This window comes from Giraffa tippelskirchi, chromosome 10 (genome assembly GCF_054371585.1).
Source record: "Giraffa tippelskirchi isolate mGirTip1 chromosome 10, T2T-mGirTip1v1.2.pri, whole genome shotgun sequence".
Taxonomy (NCBI): domain Eukaryota; kingdom Metazoa; phylum Chordata; class Mammalia; order Artiodactyla; family Giraffidae; genus Giraffa; species Giraffa tippelskirchi.
In genome coordinates this window covers 96,751,598-96,776,698 of record NC_137284.1, presented here as the reverse complement: position 1 = coordinate 96,776,698, position 25,101 = coordinate 96,751,598, and the positions used below count along the sequence as shown (strand labels likewise).

At 38.7% G+C, this 25,101-nt stretch overlaps 1 protein-coding gene and 1 long non-coding RNA gene across 3 annotated transcripts in view; one reads left to right on the top strand and one right to left on the bottom strand.

Moving 5' to 3' along the window:
- CFTR (CF transmembrane conductance regulator) overlaps positions 1–25,101 on the top strand; it is a 385,597-nt gene that overhangs the window by 322,582 nt on the left and 37,914 nt on the right. For both annotated transcript variants that reach the window (XM_081537842.1, XM_081537841.1), the window contains 2 exons: positions 7,392–7,547; positions 20,894–20,983. In XM_081537842.1, the coding sequence (XP_081393968.1) occupies positions 7,392–7,547; positions 20,894–20,983 (246 nt within the window). The remainder of the gene's footprint in view (positions 1–7,391; positions 7,548–20,893; positions 20,984–25,101) is intronic.
- Positions 202–3,654, bottom strand: LOC145524845 (uncharacterized). Its single transcript, XR_014067881.1, has 2 exons — positions 2,254–3,654; positions 202–1,142 (listed from the first exon to the last, which is right to left on the bottom strand). It is a non-coding gene; the product is annotated as an uncharacterized LOC145524845 (long non-coding RNA).

The window sequence follows — 25,101 nt, the reverse complement described above, 5'->3', positions numbered from 1 at the left end:
CCCTTGTATTGTTGCTGACATTTATTTTACTTATAGAAAAACATAAACATACATAATTGAATACAGTGTTGCCATTATTATTTTGAGCACAATGCTATCTGTTAGATCAATTAAGAATAAAAAAATGAAATTTCTTATTTTACCTTTACTATGCACTTTCTGGTACTCTTCATTTATGTAGATCAGAATTTCAGACTTAAATGATTTTTCTGAAGAACTTTTAAAGACCTTTATTGGAAAGCTGATCTACTAACATCAAATTCCCTTGATTATTCTTTGAGAAAGTCTTTACTTCTCACTTACCTTTGAAGGATAATTTCACAAGGTACAGAATTCTAGGTTGGTGGCTTTTCTCTCTTAACACTTCAAATATTTCACTCCATTCTTTTTTGGCTTGAATGTTTTCTGAAGAATAGTTGGATTTAGTTCTTTTCTTTGTTACTTTATGAGTAAGGTGTTTTTTTCCTCTTACTTCTTTCAAGATTTTTTCTTTATCTCTGATTTTCTGTCATCTGAATATCATATGCCTACATTAGTTTTTTTGGCATTTTTTCTGCTTGATGTTCTATGAGCTTCCTGGACCTGTGATTTGGTTTTTGACATTAGTTTGGAGAAGTTCTCAGTCATTATTGTCTCAAATATTTTTGTTCCTTTCTGTCTTTCTTCTCTTTCTGGTATTTCCATTAGTGACTCATGATACCTTTTGTAATTGTCCCACTGTTTTTGGATATTCTGAATTTTTTCTTTCAGGTTTTTTCTCTTTGCTTTTTGGTTTGGAGGTTTCTGTTGTCATATCCTCAAGCTCACAGATTTTTTTTCCTTAGTCATGTTCTGTCTCCTGTACCCACCATAAGCATTATTCATTTCTGTTACCATGTTGTTGTTGTATTTTATCTCTTGCATTTCTTTTTGAATTTTATTAACATTTCCTCCTCTCTGTTTACAGTACCTGTTCTTGCATGTTTTCTACTTTTTTCATTAGCACTTTTAACATATTGTTCATAGATGTTTTAAATTCCCAGACTGATAATTGTAACATTCCTGGCATATGGACTGGCTTTGATGCTTGCTCAGTGTCTTCATGCTGTGCTTTTGCCTTTTAGTATAAGTTGTAATTTTTTGTTGACAAATGGCACTGTATCCTAGAAAAAGAAACTCAAATAATTAGGCCTTCACTAGTGTCAGGTTTGGGGTAAAGGGAAGCATTCTATTGCTATATAATTATGTCTCAGTCTTTTACTGAGACTGTGCCCTTGGGCTTCACAAGTGCTTCTCAGATTTTTCTCCCCCTTTAGGTGCAGTAGTACACTTGTGTGGGCTGGTGCTGAATATTTTCCTTTCTTTGATCAGTTAGGTTCTAATAAAAAAAAAAATAAACAGTAGGTTCAGTTCTGGTAAAATAGTTTCTCTTGAAGGAGGCTTTGTTAAGAAAAATAGGATGTTCTGGAATATTATAAAATTGTTGTTTCTCACCTCTTTCTGAGGATATCAGAAGATATTTCTGTGTACTTCACTGTGAGATTAACTGTTGGTGGTGGGCTCTTGGAGGTAATACTTAATAAAAGTGTGTGAGTCTTCCCTATGAATGGCTCCCTGGGAGTTTTTTACTCTCAGACTTTACCACACTGAGCCTCCAGCAATTTGTTTAGAATTCCCTAGGGCTTCCTAGGTGGCACTAGTGGTAAAAAACCTACCTGCCTGGGAGGGAAGTTTGGGAGGGTGGGGACATGGGTTCACCTATGGCTGATTCTAGGGATTACATTCACTAGATTCAAGGGATTAGATTGATAGACAAACTGCCTGAAGAACTATGGATGGAGGTTTGTGACATTGTACAGGAGGTAGTGATCAAGACCATCCCCAAGAAAAAGAAATGCAGAAAGGCAAAATGGTTGTCTGAGGAGGCCTTACAAATAGCTGAGAAAAGAAGAGAAGCAAAAGAAAAGGAGAAAAGGAAAGATGCATGCATTTGAATGCAGAGTTCCAAAGAATAGCAAGGAAAGAGAAGAAAACCTTTCTCAGTGATCAATGCAAGGAAATAGAGGAAAACAATAGAATGGGAAAGACTAGAGATCTCTTCAAGAAAAATAGATACCAAGGGAACATTTCATGCAAAGATGGGCACCATAAAGGACAGAAATGGTATGGACCTAACAGAAGCAGAAGATATTAAAGAGGTGGCAAGAATACACAGAAGAACTATACAAGAAAGATCTTCATGACCCAGATAATCATGATGGTGTGATCACTCACCTAGAGCCAGACATCCTGGAATGTGAAGTCAAGTGGGCCTTAGGAAACATCACACGAACAAAGCTAGTTGAGGTGATGGAATTTCAGTTGAGCTCTTTCAAATCCTGAAAGATGATGCTATTAAGAGTGCTTCACTCAATATGTCAGCAAATTTGGAAAACTCAGCAGTGGCCACAGGACTGGAAAAGTCAGTTTTCATTCCAATCCCAAAGAAAGGCAATGCCAAAGAATGTTCAAACTACTGCACAATTGCAGTTATCTCACATGCTAGCAAAGTATTGCTCAAAATTCTCCAAACTAGGCTTCAAAAGTACATGAACCGTGAACTTCCAGATGTTCAAACTGGATTTAGAAAGGCAGAGGAAATAGAGATCAAATTGCCAACATCCGTTGGATCATTGAAAAAGCAAGAGAGTTCCAGAAAACATCTGCTTTATTGACTACACCAAAGCCTTTGACTGTGTGGATCACCACAAACTAGAAAATTCTTTAAGAGATGGGAATCCCATACTTTCTTAGCTGCCTCCTGAGAAATCTGTATGCAGATCAAGAAGCAACAGTTAGAACTGTATATGGAACAACAGACTGGTTCCAAATCAGGAAAATAGTACGTCAAGGCTGTATTTTGTCACCCTGCTTATTTAACTTATATGTAGAATACATCATGAGAAACTCTGGGCTGGATGAAGCACAAGCTGGAATCAAGATTGCTGGGAGAAATATCAATAACCTCAGATATGCAGATGATATACACTTATGGCAGAAAGCAAAGAAGAACTAAAGAGCCTCTTGATGAAAAGGAAAGAGGAGAGTGAAAAATTGGCTTCAAACTCAACATTCAGAAAACTAAGATCATGGCATCTGGTCCTATTACTTCATGGCAAATAAATGGGGAAACAATGGAATAGTGAGAGACTTAATTTTGGGGGGCTCCAAAATCATGCTGATGGTGACTGCAGCCATGAACTTAAAAGATGCTTTCTCCTTGGAAGAAAAGCTGTGACCAACCTAGACAGAATATTAAAAAGCAGAGACATTACTTTGCCAACAAAGGTCCATCTAGACAAAGTTACGGTTTTTCCAATTGTCATGTGTAGATGTGAGAGCTGGACTATAGAGAAAGATGAGTGCCGAAGAATTGATGCTTTTGAACTGTGGTGTTGGAGAAGACTTTTGAGAGTCCTTTGGATGGCAAAGGGATCCAACCTGTCCAATATCCATTGGAAGGACCGAATTTGAAGCTGAAACTCCAATACTCTGGCCACCTGATGTGAAGAACTGACTCACTGGAAAAGACCCTAATGCTGGGAAAGATTGAAGGTGAGAGGAGAACGGGCCGACAGAGGATGAGATGGTTGGATGGCACCACCAATGTGATGAACATGAGTTTGAGTAGGCTCTAGGAGTTGGTGATGGACAGGAAGCCTGGCATGCTGCAGTCCATGAGGTCACAAAGAGTCAGACATGACTTATGTGACTGAACTGAACTTTACTGAATCCCATCATGAAGGCTCCACTCTTGTGACCAAATCACCTCCCAACCACCCTACCTCCTACTAGTGTCACATTGAGGGGTTAAGATTTCAATATATGAATTTAGGAGAGACACAAATATTCAGACCATTACATGGCAAAAAGACAAAATAATATTTTGTGCAGAAAAATGGTTCAATCTTTGTATTAAAGCACTTTGTCTATAGAAATTACTTTAGTGTTGAGCAATCCTTTTACTCTTTAGGCTCTTAATTTAGGCTTTTACTTCACAGAATCTCTACTTTAGATTTTATTTTCAGTGCATGAGTAATGTAGCAAGTATTTCACAAGTTTAACTTAAAAAGAGTAACTTTAAAAAAGAAAACTTATTTTTCTTTTCAGTCTCAAATAGTTTTTTCTTAAAAGCTTTTGATTTTTGCCTAAATTTTTAACATCACTTTCCCCTAACTAGAATCTCTCTTTTCTTTTTCCTTTTCTTTTCCATTTCAAAGTATAGGCTAGGATTTTAATTTGGAGGTAGGTTATTCATGATAAACCTAGATTTATCAAAATACCTCAGAGGACATATTGTATATATTATAGTACTGGGTAGTCCTCTGGTTAAATATATTTAATCAGACTTCAAGACCTAATCTGGGTGAGCTTATCTGATTTCTCCATTTGTAGTCTCTTTAAAATACTGAGATGACAGAAACAATTCAAATAATATCAAGGGCTCAGATCATAGCAGCATAAGCACCTAATATCTATTTGATTTTTTAAACACATATGACATTCTGTCTTGATAAAAATTGATGTGAAGTATTTGAATCATTCAGTTACTTATACTGGTTTTGTGAAGAGTAGAGTCTCAAGAACTTATTACATTATGAATTATGTTTTATAAATAATAAAGAGATCAATCAACATATAAAATTACAGTTATTGTAACTTTAGGGATCTAAATTTCATTTGATTCAACATTTGATGTACAGAGACCACAGGAAGATAAATGATAATTATAACAGTTTTCAATCTATTACAGTATTAAAATGGTAAATAAGACTCTGAGAAGAATGTAGTGAAACTGTTCTATTCATGGTACAATGAAATTATAACTAGCACCAAATTCAACACTATTTAACTCTCCACATAACATTGTGATTTATCTTGATCCAAAATTATCAAAGAGGAGCTACATTAAAGTTACCAGAAAACATTGACTTAGAATTAGCATCTGTCTTAAAGGCTTATTTGCAGGAAGTAGTCTGGCCTTATTCAATAGATCACTGAGAAGCCTTAAAACAAATCCCGGAAAAGAATTATTATGTGTCAAGTATATAAACAACAGAAGACTTTATTAGGTAGGAACCAATTAAACATGTTGTTGAAAGCCATGTCTGACTTAATGCAACGCCAGCAGTTCAGCAATATAAGGAAACCAGAAAGATAGCTAAAACTTTATAGAGCTAAAGATTTCCAAATTGCCTCTTAATTCAGTTTTATCCCAATATAAAACCTGGGTTTTCTAAACATTTAAACATTTGCTTCTTAAGGAAAAAGAATGTAGTCATGTACCCATATCATTAGAATCCTGGCTAATGATTTAAGAGTCTGAAGCTCATGGAACTTTTCATCAAAAGTTCTTGATATGACTTTAGAGCAGGTCACTTCCTGCTCTTGAATTTCTCTTCTTTTTGTTCATGCCTCCCCTATACAAGGCATACTTGGGTTGCTTCTACAGAGCTTTACTGTTGTGTTTGGAAAATCATCAAGTATGGTGAATGTGTTTGTACAAAATGGGCTGATTCAGAAATAGAAGTGTGCATATGAAATTCAATAAGATTTTTAAGTTGAGTCAACCAAAATTGACTATATCCATTTGTTTAGATTTACTAAATAAGTTTATAATAAGTTTATTCATATTCTACTAAAAATAAGTTTATTCATTCATCTGCCCTTCCTTCCTCTTTCCCCCCTTCCTTTCTTTCCTCTTTCTCCCTCCTTCCCTCCCTTCTTTCATTTCTTCGATTTTTCTGCTACCTACTCACCCACCAATTTGTCCATCCATCCATTCATCCTTTCATCTGACTGTCTCTCAGTCAGTCCAAATATGTGAACCAACCACTATGCCAGGTGCTGAGAATTCAGTAGAAAACAAGATAGATTACCCTGCCCTGGTGAACTTATATTCTTGGGGTGAACACAAGCAATAATCAAGAAAAGAATAAATAAAATAATTACCAATTGTGATCCACAGTATGAAGAACCTCAACACGACGTTAATGTGTAACATTTTGTTTATCTGATTTCTGCTGTCTCAGAAAATAGGCATGTGTGCAAGTCCCATTATAGGGCTCTTACAATGGACAGAAAGACAGTTGTATCACAATTGTTTATTGGCTTACCCCAAAGACCGTTTACTTCCTAGGCCTTTCTGATTGGTATTGAATACATTAACGGTTCCTAATTGGTATTCAATATGTTATGACTATTGTGGGTTTGTGTATGCTCTCAAGCATTTATTGTAGTCCCTAATTAGTTCTGATTTTAGAAGCTGTTACTAGTCTGTAATGAGATAAATATAGAAACTGAGAGTCAGAATTCAGAAATTCATGTTTTATTTTATCCTTAGCTATGGATTGGAAAGTAAAACACAAAACAAAACGAAAGTGTTTACCACAAATAGTGTAAAAAGCATGATTCTACAAGACTGTTCAGCTCTCTTGTAAAAAAGCCAAGTGAGAAAAAACAAATAGCAATAATGCAAGGGGAAAGAAAGAACTGTTCAGTGCCACTAAATGCTGAGCAGTTTACTCAGGGTTTCGTTAAGGACTTCCCTGAGAGCATCTTCCTCTCAGTGCTGGGTCTGAGCTGGCATCAGAACAGAGTCAGCTCCCTCTGGGCCACCGGAAGCGCCTGTGGTCACCTTGCAGTGCACGGCCTTCTCAGTTCCATGCTGTGTTCTTAGAGTCTTTAAGTAACAGGAATAGTTTTTTTTTTTTTTTCTTTCCCTTAATATCTCTTTTGCTTCCTAAAATTCTGTTCTTGCCAATCAGAATGGATGGAAGAAGTTGATTTGACAACTGTCCAGGTACTTATCCACTGAGAAGTGGCAAGGCCCAACCTGTCTTTTGTGATAATGTGTAGCTCACTGAATTTATTCCTTCCTGTCAGGCCTGAACTTGGCATTCACTTATTTTATTATGGACAGTATATGAATATTAGAACCCCTGTGGATTTATTCATCTTCAAGCTCGTATTCATATTTGACTAGATCAAGCTGTAGGTCTCCGCTTCTGGCTTGAGCCCATTCTCAAAAATTATGTGCTTTAAGACACTCTTTGTTTTCTTTGATGTGAAGTGGACCTTATTTTAACCTTTTTGCCATTAGTAAAAATCAGAGATAAATGAACTCAGCGTCAGGGGTCCAGTCCCTTCTGGCCAGTTTCTATGTTGTCTTCCAGAGTTGCTGTGTTCCAAATCAGTTTTAATCAGAATTGGAAGTATGCAACAAGGCTCGAATGAATAAGTGAGACTTCCTGGGTGATGATTAAAAAAAAGTGTTTTCCATGGGTTTTTAAAATTCATGTATAATATCAGATTGCATTTATGGTATTGTATCTATGTGTCACAGGAGTAATTCCATCATTCTGATATTCTAGGTGGGCCTCTTGGGAAGAACTGGATCAGGGAAGAGCACTTTGTTACTGGCTTTTTTGAGGTTGCTGAATACCAAAGGAGAAATACAAATAGATGGTGTGTCTTGGGATTCAATTACTCTGCAACAATGGAGGAAGGCCTTTGGAGTCATACCACAGGTAAGCAATACAGAAAGACTTAACTAGTAAAAAAGTGACAAAGTACATTTTCCCTATTATTTGACACTTGAACCCAATAAATTCACATTTCCCTGCAAAATATATTCCCTTTGTATTGCTGTCTTTTTTTTCTGTTATGCAGTCTTTTTATAGGGAGTAAAGGTATTTCTAGAAGTTTGGAATTCTCTGACATACAGTTGTTGAAACGTTAATAACTTTGATGGCTTTTTCCAGAAGACATAAGCCACAGCAGGAACATGGGGCTTTTGTACTTAGCAACTTTTTTTATTCCTGCCTCAATGGTCTCCAAGTTAGCAATCATAGCAGATTGAGAAATGTTTTGCAAGATGTGAAATATGCTGCTGAAATAACAAACTCTTGGAAGCATTACATAGTGTAATTGAAAATAGAAAGTGTAATGATTGTTTTTTGTTCTTTGAATAGAATGAACCATGTCAGATTAATCTGTAGCTTTTATCAAAAATGTCACTCTTTGATTTGGGTTACAAAAGATCTTCAGCCTCACTGGTTTAGTATCATTCTATCTGTGTTATTGTGCAAAAGGGCTTTTTAATTATGCAAGAAGTAGCAATAGTTCCATTTTTCAATGACGTTAATGGAAACCAAGAAATGTCTTTAGTGGGACCAAGTCTGAAAGGCATGAACTGTATATCTACTAGTATTTGTTCTCATCTCTATGGATATAGTCTCTGTTTTATGATTTCTTTGTACTAATGGGAACTAAGTCCATTCCACTACCATGGTTCTAACAATTCTCTGCTTTTAACACAAAATTAAAATGCCAGGAGCGTCTCTGGGTAGATGGACTACAAATCTAACCTGAGAAAATGGCTTGTATTTCCTGATAGATTACCTCTGTGGAACATTTGCCCCTTTCATCTAATGAGACACTAAATATTGTAACTGCTAGACAGATGCTTTTAATTCATTTGTCTAGACTTTGTCATGGTGCCAGAAGCTTCATCCTGGTTGAACTTTTGAAAAACAGTACTGTTTCTTCAGGAAAAAAAGAGGGATTGTTAGTGGGTGTGAAGATAAAGAAACACTGGGAATACAAGTATCCCGTGGTGACAGCATTAGGCAAGATACCAATGTTGAAGAGCTGGGGATAGAATCTGGTTGTCTAGGAAGCACTGCCATTCTATTGACTCTCTGTTTTCTGATCCCATTTTAGACTACAATAGTGAAGCTTTTGTTCTTTTTTGTTGTTCTTGTTTATACAGATCTGCTCGTTAGAGTAATCAAAGCTCTAAGAAATAATTTCAGTTTCATTGGGAATCCTTTTGTTTATCTTACTTGTGATAGAGAGATTTTGTTTTACTGTATGTTCTATTTAGGGCTTCCCAGGTGGTGTGGTAGTAAAGAATCTGCCTGCCAATGCAGGGGTCGAAAGTGATGCAAGTTCCAGCCCTAGGCTGGGAGGATCCCCTAGAGAAGGAAATAACAACCCACTCCAGTTTTCTTGCCTGGGAAATCCCATGGACAGAGGAGCCTGGCAGGCCCCTGTTCATGGGACTGCAGAGTTGGGCATGACTGAGTTACTGAGCACGCACATGTTCTATTTAGGAACCCAAATATGTAAAGCATGGAGGAAAACCAAGTAGGCTAGAGTTATGAAAATTTTTTATCTTGACTTTCTGTCAACATAAATCTTCCAAACTTCCTTTTTCCCCTCTTCCATGGCATCAAGTTTTATTATAAACTAAACAAGAAATACTTTAAGCTATGCCTTTATAAATGTGTGATCATGCTAATAGTAAATGTTTCTCATTATACATGTTTACAACCCTGGTTTCTAGGACAGTCTTCAGTATCACAAGGATGTCTGTAAGACAGAAAGTATTATTTCTTCTATAGTGACATCTTGAGAATGATAAATGAATGCCCAAGAGAGAAAGGGCAAACTCCTCAGACCTTTCTAATATCCAAATCAAGAGATGCTTTTATTTTCCCAACTTTCCTTAAAAAGTTCTCAAAGTAAGTAATTTTTTTTCTTTACTAGAGTTTAATCTTTAAAAAGCAGCAAGAAGAAATTAAAAATTCAGTAAGTATTTTTCTTTGCTTTTCCATCTTTTTTTTTCCCCCTTCTGTCTTCCTGACCTTGCAAGACCATAGTTCCCCAAGACCTCTGACACTTAAGATATCAGAGATCTGTAGGTCAGTTAGTCACTTGTTTCCAGGTTCATGAAACAGGAAACTTTGAACAGGAAACTTTCCTCTCCCTCAAAGTGATCCTGAGACATCAGCTGTGGAATGGCAAGTTCTTACAGCGTGTGTGTGTGTGTGTGTGTGTGTGTGTGTGTGCGTGTGTGTGTGTGTTCTTTCCTCCTGTAGCTAGAAATCTTAGAAAAGGTACCACCGTGGAAAACAGTACATTGTGTACATTTTGAGGTGGTGCCTTCTTGAATTTGTTCTACTTTACCTTTAAGCTCTGAGAGCATGAAGGGAGACAATGAGGCCTATTGTCAGAGTCCCATTGACTTAGCCAATTGAACACCAAGACTTAAAATTGTTCATTCGCCTTGAATCTTGTTAATCACTTAATTCAAGAAAAGCAGAAAAATAAGTTTATTTTTAGAGCTTCAAGTACAAATTTGAAAGGCTGCAAACTATTATTAGGGGATGACTCGGCCTATTCCTGCAGTGAGACTCTTTGATCTGAAAATAATCTGTACCAACACAGTGTAGTGTCTTTTGCTATGAGGGCTATCAGATGGGGTCAAATCATGTATCTGTAGAGCTGAACAATGATATTGTATGTGCAGCACTTCTCATTCAGTTTCACAGTAATTAACAATTCAATACTTAGTTAAACTACTTCCACATGTTTTAAATGATAATAAGTACCATGGGTTCTGTACTTAAGGTATAAGATATTGAGGTCTCAGTCCAGCTCATGAGCGTTCAGTGAGAACTCATTGCTTTAAGTCAGGGATCAGAGGAAGAAGACAAAATGATAAATAAAGGTAATTAAGTGTAGTGGTGAACAATGAGAGGGAATCATTCATATGATGAGAGAGAATCCAGCTCCAAGCTCTGTCATGGCTGCTTCCACCACAAACTGTATCCTTCCATCTTTTGCTCCCACTGCCATGCTTTTATCATCTTCTTAAATTCTTTATTGCACACGAAATAAACTTTTTACAGCACCATTCCAGCTCTGTGCTTTGCCAAGTCAAAAACCTTCTAGGACACCCCTTTCTTCATGGATAATGTCCAGATTTTTCCATTTGTGGTTTAGGTCCCTGATAATCGGGTTTCAACAACCTTTCTAGTCAGATCCACCACTCTTCACACCGGCACTTTTAAGTTTCAGTCAAGCTGGACTTGCTGTGCCATGGGAGATACCTCGGTTTTCTCGCTCATTCCTCTGTCACTGCATTTCCTGTCTGAGATGACCTTTCTTCAGCTGAGTCACTTTGGCATCTCAGAGGTTAACTCTGCTGGGTGGCCCTTACTAACTCCCTCCCTCCTCCCTTTAAGCCTGACTCGAACCCCAACTCTCCACTTCCACATCCCAGTCCCAAGTGGAATCGAGAACTTTGTTTATAAATCTCTCCTGGGACTTCTCTATGTCTTATATTGGAATTATTTATGTGTTTACTTAATCTCCACCAAGTATTGTAAACACTTTGTAGATATGCTAGTTGAAGCAGATTTAAACACGAAGTCATCAACAATCAGAAGATTAGCAAGAAGGCTGTAGTAGAAATGCAAAATAAAACATAGATTTTTTTTTTTCTCTTACTGTTTTTTCTGTCTCTTATATAACACATACAATAGCTTGCATGGTAGGAATTCATTACCCATATTTTTTGGCTGAGTCATGAAATGCTTGCTCTCATTTCCAACAGGTTGTGGTTCTGCCAGTATCTGTATTTTACTAGTATTATAATCTTTGGCAAGTTATTTAATTTCTCTGAGCCTCATTTTCCTTGTCTGTAAAATGGGTATAATGGTAGTAACTACTTTACTGGAGTTTTATGAGGATTAAATGAGTAAAGGAATAAATAAGTTGAAGTACTTAAACTACATCCTGGCATGTGTTAAGTATAATACAATACACTCTGTTGTTCTAGTTGTTACTTTTATTTATAGTTCTTTGAGAATAGAGATCATGTGTCTTTCATCTCTGTATTAGAAAGGAAATGAATGAATGAGTATTGACAGTTTCACAGAGAAGGTAATGATGAAAGTGGGCCTTAAAGGGTCATAAAATGTCTTGGTTTTAGTAAGGTTTGGGGCAGGGAGTTGTGGAGAGGATATTCCAGGATCCTGGAGAGGTGTATTATAAGCCACTACAGAGATGACAACTAGAAGAAGAGTTGGGGGACAATGGGCAGAGAAGACCATCTGTTAGGAAGCATTAGGAGAAAGAGGGAGACTTGATTCATACTAAAGTGGTCTAGTGAGGAGTGGGTTGAGTCTTCTTGACCTGGGAGGTAGGTGGTAAAGGGCAGCAGAAGAGTATGCCATGCTAGCAGCTTGTGGACAGTGGAATTCAGTAGGCAGGACAGGGAGCAGGGAGATGGGCTCAGAAACTCCCTAGCTGTGATGTGTAAGAGCCTGAACTAAAGCAAAGAGGACATAGGACATTGGGCGTGGAGTGCCGAATATAAGGGAGAAAAGGAAAATAACTAGTGTGGGTATTAGTATAACACAATTGTACTATTTCTGAGCCTAAGAATTGGAAATCGGTGGTAATTCGGTCAGATCTGGAAATCATGTTTTGATGTTATTTCTGAAAGTGTATATTAAAACATTGTAGTGTAAAATGTTGTGAAAAATGACTTTACAGAAACATAATTTGAACATGTTACAAGCAGTCATTTATATACAAATAAATGATTTGTGTATAAAAATTAGTTATTTTTATCAACCTTAAACACTTTTGACTAATATAATTCACCTAGTTTTTGTTACTCGATGTTCCTAAAAGCAAAGCAGCATTTATTTTTAGACATTCTGTAATGCCACCTTAGGATCTTGATATGTTCATATTGGATGGATTTTAATTGCACAACTTTAACTTATAATGGAGTTTTGCAGACATTGCCAAAAGATGAGATCACAGACACTGTGATGCTTATAAGTATTTGGGTCAGTCAGTCAGTTCGGTGGCTCAGTCGTGTCCAACTCTTTGCAACCCCATGAATCGCAGCACACCAGGCCTCCCTGTCCATCACCAACTCCCGGAGTCCACCCAAACTCATGTCCATCGAGTTGGTGATGCCATCCAGCCATCTCATCCTCTGTCGTCCCCTTCTCCTCCTGCCCCCAATGCTTCCCAGCATCAGGGTATTTTCCAATGAGTCAGCTCTTCTCATGAGGTGGCCAAAGTATTGGAGTTTCAGCTTCAACATCAGTCCTTCCAATGAACACCCAGGACTGATCTCCTTTAGGATGGACTGGTTGGATCTCCTTGCAGTCCAAGGGACTCTCAAGAGTCTTCTCCAACACCACAGTTCAAAAGCATCAATTCTTAGGCGCTCAGCTTTCTTCACCGTCCAACTCTCACATCCATACATGACCACTGGAGAAACCATAGCCTTGACTAGATGGACCTTTGTTGGCAAAGTAATGTCTCTGCTTTTTAATATGCTATCTCGGTTGGTCATAACTTTCCTTCCAAGGAGTAAGCGTCTTTTAATTTCATGGCTGCAGTCACCATCTGCAGTGATTTTAGAGCCCCCCAAAAATAAAGTCTGACACTGTTTCCACTGTTTCCCCACCTATTTGCCATGAAGTGATGGGACCAGATGCCATGATCTTAGTTTTCTGAACGTTGAGCTTTAAGCCAACTTTTTCACTCTCCTCTCTCACTTTCGTCGAAAGGCTCTTTAGTTCTTCTTCACTTTCTGCCATAAGGGTGGTGTCATCTGCATATCTGAGGTTATTGATATTTCTCCCAGCAATCTTGATTCCAGCTTGTGTTTTTTCCAGCCCAGCGTTTCTCATGATGTACTCTGCATATAAGTTAAATAAGCAGGGTGACAATATACAGCCTTGACATACTCCTTTTCCTATTTGGAACCAGTCTGTTGTTTCATGTCCAGTTCTAACTGTTGCTTCCTGACCTGCATACAGATTTCTCAAGAGGCAGGTCAGGTGGTCTGATATTCCCATCTCTTGAAGAGTTTTCCACAGTTTATTGTGATCCACACAGTGAAAGGCTTTGGCATAGTCAATAAAGCAGAAATAGATGTTTTTCTGGAACTCATTTGCTTTTTCGATGATCCATCGGATGTTGGCAATTTGATCTCTGGTTCCTCTGCCTTTTCTAAAACCAGCTTGAACATCTGGAAGTTCACGGTTCACGTATTGCTGAAGCCTGGCTTGGAGAATTTTGAGCATTACTTTATGAGTGTGTGAGATGAGTACAATTGTGCAGTAGTTTGAGCATTCTTTGGCATTGCCTTTCTTTGGGATTGGGATGAAAACTGTACTACATGACATTAAATAAACATCAAGTATTTGCATATTCTGATTTTCCTACTGCTGAACACTTTCTTGAAAGATAGTTAGCAGATCATTGTGATTTATAGTTTCAGGCTGTTTTGTTTTTTTTTTTTTTTTGCTGCACAATCAGACTGTGCCACCTTGGTCAAACCATATAACTTCTCAGGACCCTGGCTGTTTCATTCATACACCAGGGAAAGGACATAAGTGACCTCCAAGAACATCTCACCTTCAGAGATGAGTTTGTAGACACACAAATTTCAGTAGTGTAGAAAACAATAAGACAGCCACTGGCACCCCTCAGAAACAAGTGAGTGCCAAACACTATTTATAAGACGAGAATGGCATGTTTGATTAACCGTATGAAATTGAATTCTGACTGAACCCCTTTAACTTTTCTTTAAAGTTAAAATGAAAGTATTGATACTATTTTAATGCTAGACTATAAACTGTAAACAAAAGGCCTATAGAATTTGTCATGTCTCATCATGTTTAGTCACTTTAGTCGTGTCCGACTCTTTGCGATCCTACGGACTGTAGCCTGTCAGGCTCATCTGTCCATGGGATTTTCCAGGCAAGAATCCTGGAGTGGGTTGCCATGCCCTCCTCCAGGGGTATGCCATGCCCTTCTCCTCCAGGGATCGAACCCAGGTCTCCCACATTGCATGCAGATTCTTTACCATCTGAGTCACTAGGGAAGCATGGTATCAAATCCACTACATCTAAAACTTTTGGATGTCTCAAAGTGAATAGTGAAAGTGTTAGTCACTCAGTTGTGTCTGACTCTTTGGGACCCCATAGACAGTAGCCTGCCTGTCTCTTCTGTCTATGGAATTCTCTAGGCAAGAATACTGGAGTGGGTAGCCTTTCCCTTCTCCAGGGGTTCTTCTCGACCCAGGGATCAAACCAAGGTCTCCTGCGTTGCAAGCAGATTCTTTACCAACTGAGCCACCAAGGCTTAGTCTAGCTTCAACAAATAACTTTCTTCCTTCATAATTTTGAATATGTATCTATTTTGCATAAAATTAATTAACATATAATATGTTGCCATATGTTTGATAAATATTACATGTAAATTATCAGGCTACTGTTAAAAAAGGTGTACCTTTTCTCAAGCTGTTACAAAGAAACATTAAAGCTTTAATGGGCTGTTATTATTATTCATTTAAAGATACTGGGTTTTGGTAGCTATTCTTCCATAAGGAAGAAAAATAATATTTGCTGAACTCTGTTGATATTTTCATAGTTTTACTTCTTATGTTCCCATCAGCCCATTTATGTATTCAGACAATATTTACTGAGCATACACCATGTAAAGCCTGTGTGCTAATGACAGGTTACACAGCAGTTATGGTCTAGGAGAAGAGTAAGACATTAAAAACAAAATGCTCATAATGCATATTTAATTTTATTAATAATATTCACTGTAAGCTGTGAAAGTAAAGTATAGGTATTATGATATCCTATATTGAGTCACCTTATTTGGTTTTAAGAATCAAGAGAGATTCTTTGAGGAAGTAACATTGAACTTGAGACCTGAAAAATACAGTTGGCCGTAGGAAGAAGACAGGAGATGAAAGAAAGGAATTGAAAGAATGCCAGGTGGCTAGAGTGAAAAAGGGAGTGGAGTGGACAAGGGCACTAGATGAGCCAGATGAAGTGAAAGAGGCTGCACAAAGCTGGATCTGTAGGTCATCTTAAGGGTTTTACATTTTGCCCTGAATGTAATGGAAAGCCACTGAAGCTTTTTGCTTTTTTTTTTATTTAAAAAATTGTTTATTTTTGACCCTGTTGGATCTTTGTTATTGCATTCAGGCTTTCTCCAGTCGCAGCGAGTGGAGGCTACTCTCTAGTTGCTGTTCATGGGCTTCTCATTGAGGTGGCTTCTCTTGTTGCAGAGCACAGGAGCTAGGGAATGCAGGCTTCAGTAGTTCCAGTATGTGGGCTCAGTAGTTGTAGCACAGAGGCTTATTTTCCCTGAGGTTTCTTCCTGGACCAGGGATTGAACCCATGTCCCCTGCACTGGCAGACAGATTCTTAACCATTGGACTACCAGGGAAGTCCTCAAGGAAGGTTTTTTTAAAAGGTTAATGACATGATCCAATTTATATTGATGGTGATTTCTTTGGTTGCTAAAGCAAGGAAAAGGGGGTTCTTACAGTGTTCAGAGAAAGATGCTGGTGGCTTGAACTATGTGGTAGCTGAAGCGATAGAGAAATAAATGGCTTTGAGATATATTGGGTAAACAATCCACAGGACTGATGATTAATTACTTTTGGGATGATCAGGGAGAAAGATAAGTCATGCATAACTCTGAATTTTGTGGATTGATAAAATGAAGGGCTTCCCTGTTGGCTCAAATTGTTAAGACTCCACCTAAAATCTGGGAGACCTAAGTTCTGTCCCTGGGTTGGGAAGATCCCCTGGAGAAGGGACCAGCTATCCGCTCCAGTATTCTGGCCTGGAGAATTCTATGGACAGAGGAGCCTGGGGGGCTACAGTCCAGTTCAGTTCAGTTCAATTTCTGAGTTATGTCCGACTCTTTGCGACCCCATGGACTGCAGCACGCCAGGCCTCCCTGTCCATCACCAACTCCCGGAGTTAACTCAAACTCATGTCCATTGAGTCGGTGATACCATCCAACCATCTCATCCTCTGTCATCTCCTTCTCCTCCCGCCCTCAACCTTTTCCAGCATCAGGGTCTTTTCCAATGAGTCAGTTCTTCACATCAGGTGGCCAAAGTATTGGAGTTTCAGCTTCAGCATCAGTCCTTCCAATGAACATTCAGGACTGATTTCCTTTAGGATGGAATGGTTGGATCTCCTTGCAGTCCAAGGGACTCTCAAGAGTCTTCTCCAACGCCACAGTTCAGAAGCATCAATTCTTTGACACTCAACTTTCTTTATAGTCCAACTCTCACATCCATACATGACCACTGGAAAAACCATAGCTTTGACTAGACAGACCTTTATTGGCAAAGTAATGTCTCTGCTTTTTAATATGCTATCTAGGTTGGTCATAATTTTTCTTCCAAGGAGTAAGCGTCTTTTAATTTCATGGCTACAGTCACCATCTGCAGTGATTTTGGAGCTCAAAAAAATTGCCTCTCATTGTTTCCCCATCTATTTGCCATGAAGTGATGGGACCAGATGCCATGATCCTAGTTTTCTTAATGTTGAGTTTTAAGCCAACTTTTCACTCTCCTCCTTCACTTTCACCAAGAGACTCTTTCATTCTTCTTTGCTTTCTGCCATAAGTGTGATATCGTCTACATATCTGAGGTTATTGATATTTCTCCCAGCAATCTTAATTCTAGCTTGTGCTTCTTCCAGCCCAGTGTTTCTCATGATGTACTCTGCGTATAAGTTAAATAAGCAGGATAACAATATACAGCCTTGACATACTCCTTTCCTGATTTGGAACCAGTCTGCTGTTCCATGTCCAGTTCTAACTGTTGCTTCCTGACCTGCATACAGATTTCTCAAGAGGCAGGTCAGATGGTCTGGTATTCCCATCTCTTTCAGAATTTTGCACAGTTTGTTGTGATCCACACAGGCAAATGCTTTGACAAAGCAGAAATAGATGTTTTTCTGGAACTCTCTTGTTTTTTCGATGACCCATCTGATGTTGGCAGTTTCATGTCTGGTTCCTCTGCCTTTTCTAAAGCCAGCTCGATCATCTGGAATTTTATGGTTCACGTACTATTGAAGCCTGGCTTGGAGAATTTTGAGCATTACTTCGCTAGTGTGTGAGATGACTGCGATTGTGTGGTAGTTTGAACATTCTTTGGCATTGAGTTTCTTTGGGATTAGAATGAAAACTGAGCTTTTGCAGTCCTGTGGCCACTGCTGAGTTTTCCAAATTTGCTGGCATATTGAGTGCAGCACTTTCACAGCATCATCTTTTAAGATTTGAAAGAGCTCAACTCAAATTCCATCACCTCCACTAGCTTTGTTCATAGTGATGCTTTCTAAGGCCCACTTGACTTCACATTCCCGGTTGTCTGGCTCTAGGTGAGTGATCACAGCATCGTGATTATCTGGGTTGAGAAGGTCTTTTTTGTATAGTTCTGCCACCTTTTCTTACTATCTTCTGCTTCTGTTAGGGCCAAACAATTTCTGTTCTTTATTGTGCCCATCTTTGCATGATATGTTCCCTTAGTATCTCTAATTTTCTTAAGAGGATCTCTAGTCTTTCCTATTCTATTGTTTTCCTCTATTTCTTTGCATTGATCACTGTTCTACAGTCCATGGGTTTGCAAAGAGTAGGACACAACTGAGTGACTTTCATTTTCAAAATAAAGGTACTAGCTGTCAAAATGAAAAAGCCCAGAGGTAGAGCAGATTTTAGAAAATCGAAATGGGTGACATCTCCTCCATTTTACAGTAACACTGAGACTTAAAATGATTGGGTTCTTGTTCGTAGGTATACCTGCCGGGCAAGAGGTGCATTGTCACAGCATCTACACAAGGCACCTTGCCCTTAACAAACTTCTGTGTTTGCTTTGGTTTTATAATACCTTCTGGAGGACCTATGGTCCTCCATAATGTTGGCATTTTTCCATTTGGCCAAAGTAAAATTTCATATTGTGGTGTTCCATTGGATAAGTAAGTCCCCGTGAAAGTTCCAAGGACACTGTAGCCCAAATGAAAGCCTTTGAATCAGGTCCTGCATAGGAAGAGAAAGCTAAACTCTCAATTCACAGTGTAGGTACTGAGCCTGTGGCTTGAGGGGTGCATAGCAGTGCTTGAATTGACAACTGCGCTGCTGAGTGAGAATGGGCTCTTTATGGACCCACTGGGCAGCTTCTGCCCAACCTTTAGTCTTTCTTGAGCTGCAGACCAGGAATCAAAACTGGTCTGCCCAGGACTTGAGGCATTTTGCTATGAATTTGAGGAGTACTCTAAAGGTTTGAATTCCAACTCTACAACTACTAGCTCAGTAACCTTGGGCAAGTCACTTAACTTCTCCCAACTGTGATTTCTTCATGAACAACAGTAAGATCTGTTTCATTAAACTGATACGAAGATAAAAAGAGACAACACATGTAAAGAGTCTTATCTGGCCCATAGTAAGCCTGCCATAGACTCTGTGGTAGCCTCTGAGTTCCTGGTAGAGATAACTTTAGTGAAGTGCTGCATTGTCTGATACTTCGTAAACCCTTACAGTTGTTATTTCACATCTTTCTCAATAATGCTAGAAACTTTCATATAAAGAAAATATTAAAAGAAAGTATGTGAAAGACAGTAAATGACAAAATTCCATTGGCAAGTCTTTGAACTTTGATACTAAATAAACCTGATTGCTTTAGTAATAAATTGACTGGCGTTCTCAGAGCCACTTCTTATTTAATTCTCTTTACTTTATCAGAATCTCTTGATAGCATATGTTGTCTGCTCTCTTTAGCTTATTTGGACATTACTTTGATTTACTTGGAAGCTTGGAGGAGGATGTACAAAAAATATATCCATCACCTCTCATGAGTCATGTATTGTCTCTTACGTTCACTTCTGTAAAGCAGTGGAAGCATCCCTTAGGAACTGATTTTATGCAAATTAAGAAATACCAGCATAATCTTGTTGCCTTCTGCAGAGGGTTCCTGAGATATTTTGCAACAACCTTATTCCTTACGCCATAAATTATGCCCCAGGGAATGAGGTCTCCAATAGGACTATCCTTGAACTTGAGTGCTATGGCATGGCACGGACACCATTCATCTGGGGCCAACTTACCTTCTGTAGTTCCTCACAGATCAGATGGGTGCTGAGCATTCTCTGTCAGTCTAAGGCAGCTAATGAAAATTAAATATTCAAAAAATTTAGTTATCAGTTCTCCTGACTGTGTTATTAACCAAAGTCAAAAGAAAAAAGGTAAAGAAAAAAAATTTCTGAATGTTAACATCAAAAGTATTTTTCAGTTCACCCATATATACAGAGAGAGACTAAATATTATTATTGTTGTTGCATTTCCCAATGAGACAGTGACTTTCTTAAATTTTTTTTTTATTCACATAGGCAGACCTAAGTAGACAGTGATGTAGCAAGCAAGGGTGATAGCTGTGCAGTGTTCCTTAACAGGAAATTAGAATGTCAATTTGCCACCTCAGCACGATCCATCTCATCTGCCCCCCTTCCCTCTGTGACATGCAGTCAGTTACACAAATATTTGATTTTCATTCTTTCACTGATTTCTCAGTTGTAACCCTTTCCTGTGCCTGTCTAGGTACACGTGTGCCTTGCTTTATAGACCATATGAACATATGTGTTTTGAGTGTCTGTCAATTTGTACAGTTTCAAAATCCCTTAGGAAGCTAGGATTATAAAAGAAATCCAAGGAAAATACCTGAACAAAATAAGAATTTTGTTCTAACAAGTACATTATAACTCATAAACATAATTTTTTTTGGCCACACTGCATGGTATGTGGAACGTCCCTGACCAGGAATGAGACTCTGCCCCCTGCTGTGAAAATATGGAGTCTTAACCACTGAACCACCAGGGAAACCCTCATAAGCATAATTTTAACTGTTTAATTTTATCTTATATTTGCTTATAATATTTCTCTGAATAAAAAATTTTAATTTCCCACAACTTAAAGTGATCTCAATTTCTTTATCCTAAAGACATGGCAGTTAGATAAGTATTCACAAGGGGTTTCAGATGTAGCTGTAATATTTTATTTCTTTAAAAAAGATACAAAGCAAATATAAAAGTTTTAAAAATTAAAACTGAGTGGTAAGTACATGGATGTTTTATTATTTTATTTTTAAAATATTTTTCCTGTTTGTAATATTTCACAATAAAATAAGGGAAATATACAAAGATGTTTAGGTTATTCATGCTTTCCTCTTTTTTTGTTACTATAGAAAGTATTCATCTTTTCTGGAACATTTAGAAAAAACTTGGATCCCTATGGACAGTGGAGTGATCAAGAAATATGGAAAGTTGCAGATGAGGTAAGGATGCTAACTGAAGTAATTTTGGAAAGGGTTGCTCATATACACACAAGATTGGTTATCATAGCTGAGATCATTTTGTATACTTACCTTTGTGCATGTCGGTACACGTGTGTGTATAAATTTAAAATGGAAAACTGTAATACTCCTGGAGCACCCAGCTCTTTGGGTTAGACTTTTCCTCAGTGGTCAGTCAGGCTCCAGGGCCAGCATTACTTTAGCCTTCCTCCAGAATGTGCATCACTGAGACATGAGCTAGGAGAGACCTAGACACTTACAGCACACCAGGATTATTCACAATTCAGAGGAGCATCTGTCTGTAGCTTCTCATCTATTCCCCATCTGAAGGTTCTAAAGGTTTCCCAGCACAAGAACAAAGCTTTGGTTTGATATGATACACTTCTCTGGGAAGCACAGGTGTAGCAAAAGGGTGGTGATCATTTTAGAGCACCTGCAGGTGGCTACAGTCTTCTCTGGAAGTCACCAGGAGTCAACTGCCTTCTGGAGCATTGGTCATGAGCATCTCTATGCAAAATATGATACTAAATGACCTAGATGTGGCATGCTGTATTTTTTGAGGTCATTAGTACACCATAGGAAATACATGGTTTGAAATGGAATCTAAATTCCTAAACAACAACCTGTATCATAATGCAATAACAGCCTGTTTATAAGGAACAAGTGGTTCATTACAATTGAAGGTATTTTACAGAGGAATTTAGAGGTGGTGGAGAGCTTGAGTGGAAATCTTGGCTCGCTTGATAGACACTCTAGCTGTTAACTAATAATTCTTGAAATACAGGCATCGTATTTAAGAAAGGAGAACATAAGTCATTCTAGTTTACTAAACTTGAGGTTTATGTCCAAAGATCTGAATGGTGCCCGACTACAGTTATGGGACTTAAGAACGCTAGATGCAAAGGCCACTGTTTCCAATATATTTGGAAATCTTTTTATTCCAAATTTTCTTTCCTTGTCTGCCTCCCTTCAAATTGGATCTTGCCAGGAGCTTTGAAATGCCCATGAGTTTAAACACTTACCCATTGAATATCTAACCTTAACATGCCCCTAATAAAATACACTTAGATTAACCGTCTTCATTATCAAAGTTTCCTTATTACTGAACAAACAGGGGTTTTGAAGAAAACATTAACTAAATTGCAAGTGACACATTTTAAGGTCTTTGATGTGACTTCAGAGAATGAACTATAGGAACACAGTGTGGTGGGAGAGAAACTTTGAAAGGAAGACAAGACTTTATAAAATCTGCAAGTATTGCCAAGTCATGATAAAATTTACAAGAAATCAGGGTCATAAAAATAATCTAAAGTTTTTGAAGACATGGTTAAGATTTTAAATGCCAGTATAATGCAAAAAATTTACCTGTTTAGATTTTTATTTGATCAGCTCCTATTTAGGTGTATCTTTTTACTGGTCTTTTAAAAATAATTTGCTGTTCATAAAGTTGCTGCTGCTGTCCTTGTATTAATGTCATGTATTTGAGGAGTAGTGATAAATTTTTGTTGAAGTAGCCTGAGAATAGAGCACAGACAAAACAGCAAAAGCCCAGAGAAGCAGAAAATACATTGGCTTACAAGTTATGGGGTCTGGGTTTAATCCTATATGGTTGATCATACGCTTTGCCCAAACAGGACCATTCAGGGATGTATCCATTTCTTACCTGGACAGGAGACTGGGATGAAAGCTGTCAACCAGTACTGGCCAGGGAAAACTGGGATTGAATGTCATCTCATCTGGTCCTCTCTGTAACCTTAGTGTGACTCGTTTCTCTAGAAGAAAATGAACTGAGTTATAGCAGAGAGTTAAACACTTGAATCTTATCCCAAGAGCACCTTCTTTGTCATTCCCCTTTCCCTGAAAGGGAAATCAAAAGAGCTCATGATGACAATGTCAGGCCAAGAAATACTCTATTCCTACCTTGGATTTGGCCCCACACTCCAGTGTGTAAGCTTTGCACATCTGGACCGGATCATGTGAAGCCATGAGGAACATGCCTAGTTACAAGCTCTAAGACTTGGGAGCAAAACCGGTGGCCAAAGCAGCTCTTTTACCCTTTGTGCCCTAGGCCCAGACCTTCATCCTGGCATTGTACGCCTTATCATTCAATGGATGAGTTTAAAGCAAGTCCAAGGGAGAGAAAGAGTTTTTGTCTATGACCTGGAACTATGAAAGTCTAAATTCCCCACCCCTAATCCACTGAGGACCAGATAGCTTCTCCCTAGGAGCCCTGACTACCAGCTGTGTAGACCAAGAGAATTTCAAAGGAGGCTGAATCTTGAGGGAGGAAAAAAAAAAAGACCTCTAACATTGTGGTCTAATAAATTGGTAGGGTTGCTATAAATTTTCAGGCTAGTATGTATAAGAGGCCCAGCCTGGGGCCTGGTAAGTAATAGTCAGTGAACGTTAGCTGTTACAGTCATGTTTTCATGTGATCTTTACCTGGTCGTCTTTTATATGTTGCTGTTTGACAGAATCCTATTTGTTGTCTTGCTTTACTTACTCTTCCTGGAAAATATCATGCATCTTCATAGCTCTAACTAATTCCTCTGTGCTAATGACTCCCAAAGCTGCCTGTTCCCAGAACTCCCTCGCTGACGCTTCAGCACGGGCAGGCATCTTATGTCCATAAGTGAGTTTCGTAGCTGCACCACCCACACAGTTGTCCTGCACTTCCAGTCTCGGTGAATGGCATCACCAGCTTCTTGTTGCCCAAAGCCAAGATCTGGGGCTCATCCTTGACTCTCAATTTCTCCACCTGTCTCCACCTATTAAGTTCTGTCAAGAGTGTTTCCTGCAAATAGCTAGAATATATTCACTTTTCTCTATCCCCATCTCACACCACTCCTAATTCTTGTGTAGATTTTTGAAATAGACCCCTTTCCAGTTTCTCTCTTACTGGCTCCTTACAGTTCATTTTGCCCTTTGCAGCCTTGCATCTGATTGCTTGTTTCTCCCTTTCTTATGACTCCTTATTGCCTTCTGGACAAAGTCCACACTGCTCATAGTTGATGTGATTTTGTCTCTGCCTGTCTCTAAACTCCCTCCCCAACCGCTCCTGCTTACCAGGATCCAGCTACGCTGAATTTATTTGGTTCCTCTAAGGCACTTTGTGCTCTCTGTTCTGCAGAGGCTTTTTCACATGCTCTGTGGCTGGGACACCCTGCTAGCCCTTCACTACCTGCCCCTCCTCATCATTCAGGCCTCTACGTACACCTCACTTCTTCTCAGAAACCTGCCCTGATGCTCCAGGTATGAGGAGCCCCTCCTAGGTGTCTCCTGTACCTCCATGCCTGTCACAGCTTTCTCTACACGAGAGAGAGATTCACCTCTTAACTTGTCTGCTTCCCCCACAGGCTTGTAAGCTCCTCGAGGGCAGGGATGAGTCTCTGTGGTGTTTCCAGTGCCTAGAGCAGTGTGGGGCATGTGGATGGTGTACAGTAAATATGGATTGAATGAATGAATGATTTGATTCATTTATTTAAATGAAAGAAATAAATTGTTCATGTGTAATGTGTCATGAAAGCAGCCTTGAGAGCCACATGGGTGTTCCCGTTTGTCATGCGCACACTGAGCCTTGAGACGTCTGAGGGGCTTGGCTGGGATGGGTGGTGGGTGCAGCTCCCTCCCTTGGTTTCTGGTTCACAGACTCTTTACCCACAGTGAGGTGCCCTGATGTTGTCTATCATCTCAAGCTCCTTCACCACAGTCTCAGTGTTACTCAGTGTTATCCAAACTGATAGAATGGTTTTGGAATGGAGACCTTTTGGTAATTGTTTGCTCCTTAGATTGCTTATAAAATAGTTTCCTTCTTTACACATCAATAGTCAGGTAAGCTATTTTGGAGAGCAAGCTAAATAGCAGAAATAGTGGCCTTTTAAGTTGAAAATTTGTCCTGGAAAACCTGTAGAGTAGCAAAAGAAATGTGTAAAGGAGTTGACAGAGTCTATCTTTGTAACTACCTACCAATGGACTTCACAGTCCAACTACACTTCACTTTCCTTTTTTTTTTTTCTCATATTTCCTTGTCACAAGAACAAACTCTTGCTCTATAATAACATTTCAGAGTGCAACAATTGCAAAAGTCAATACTTTGAAGA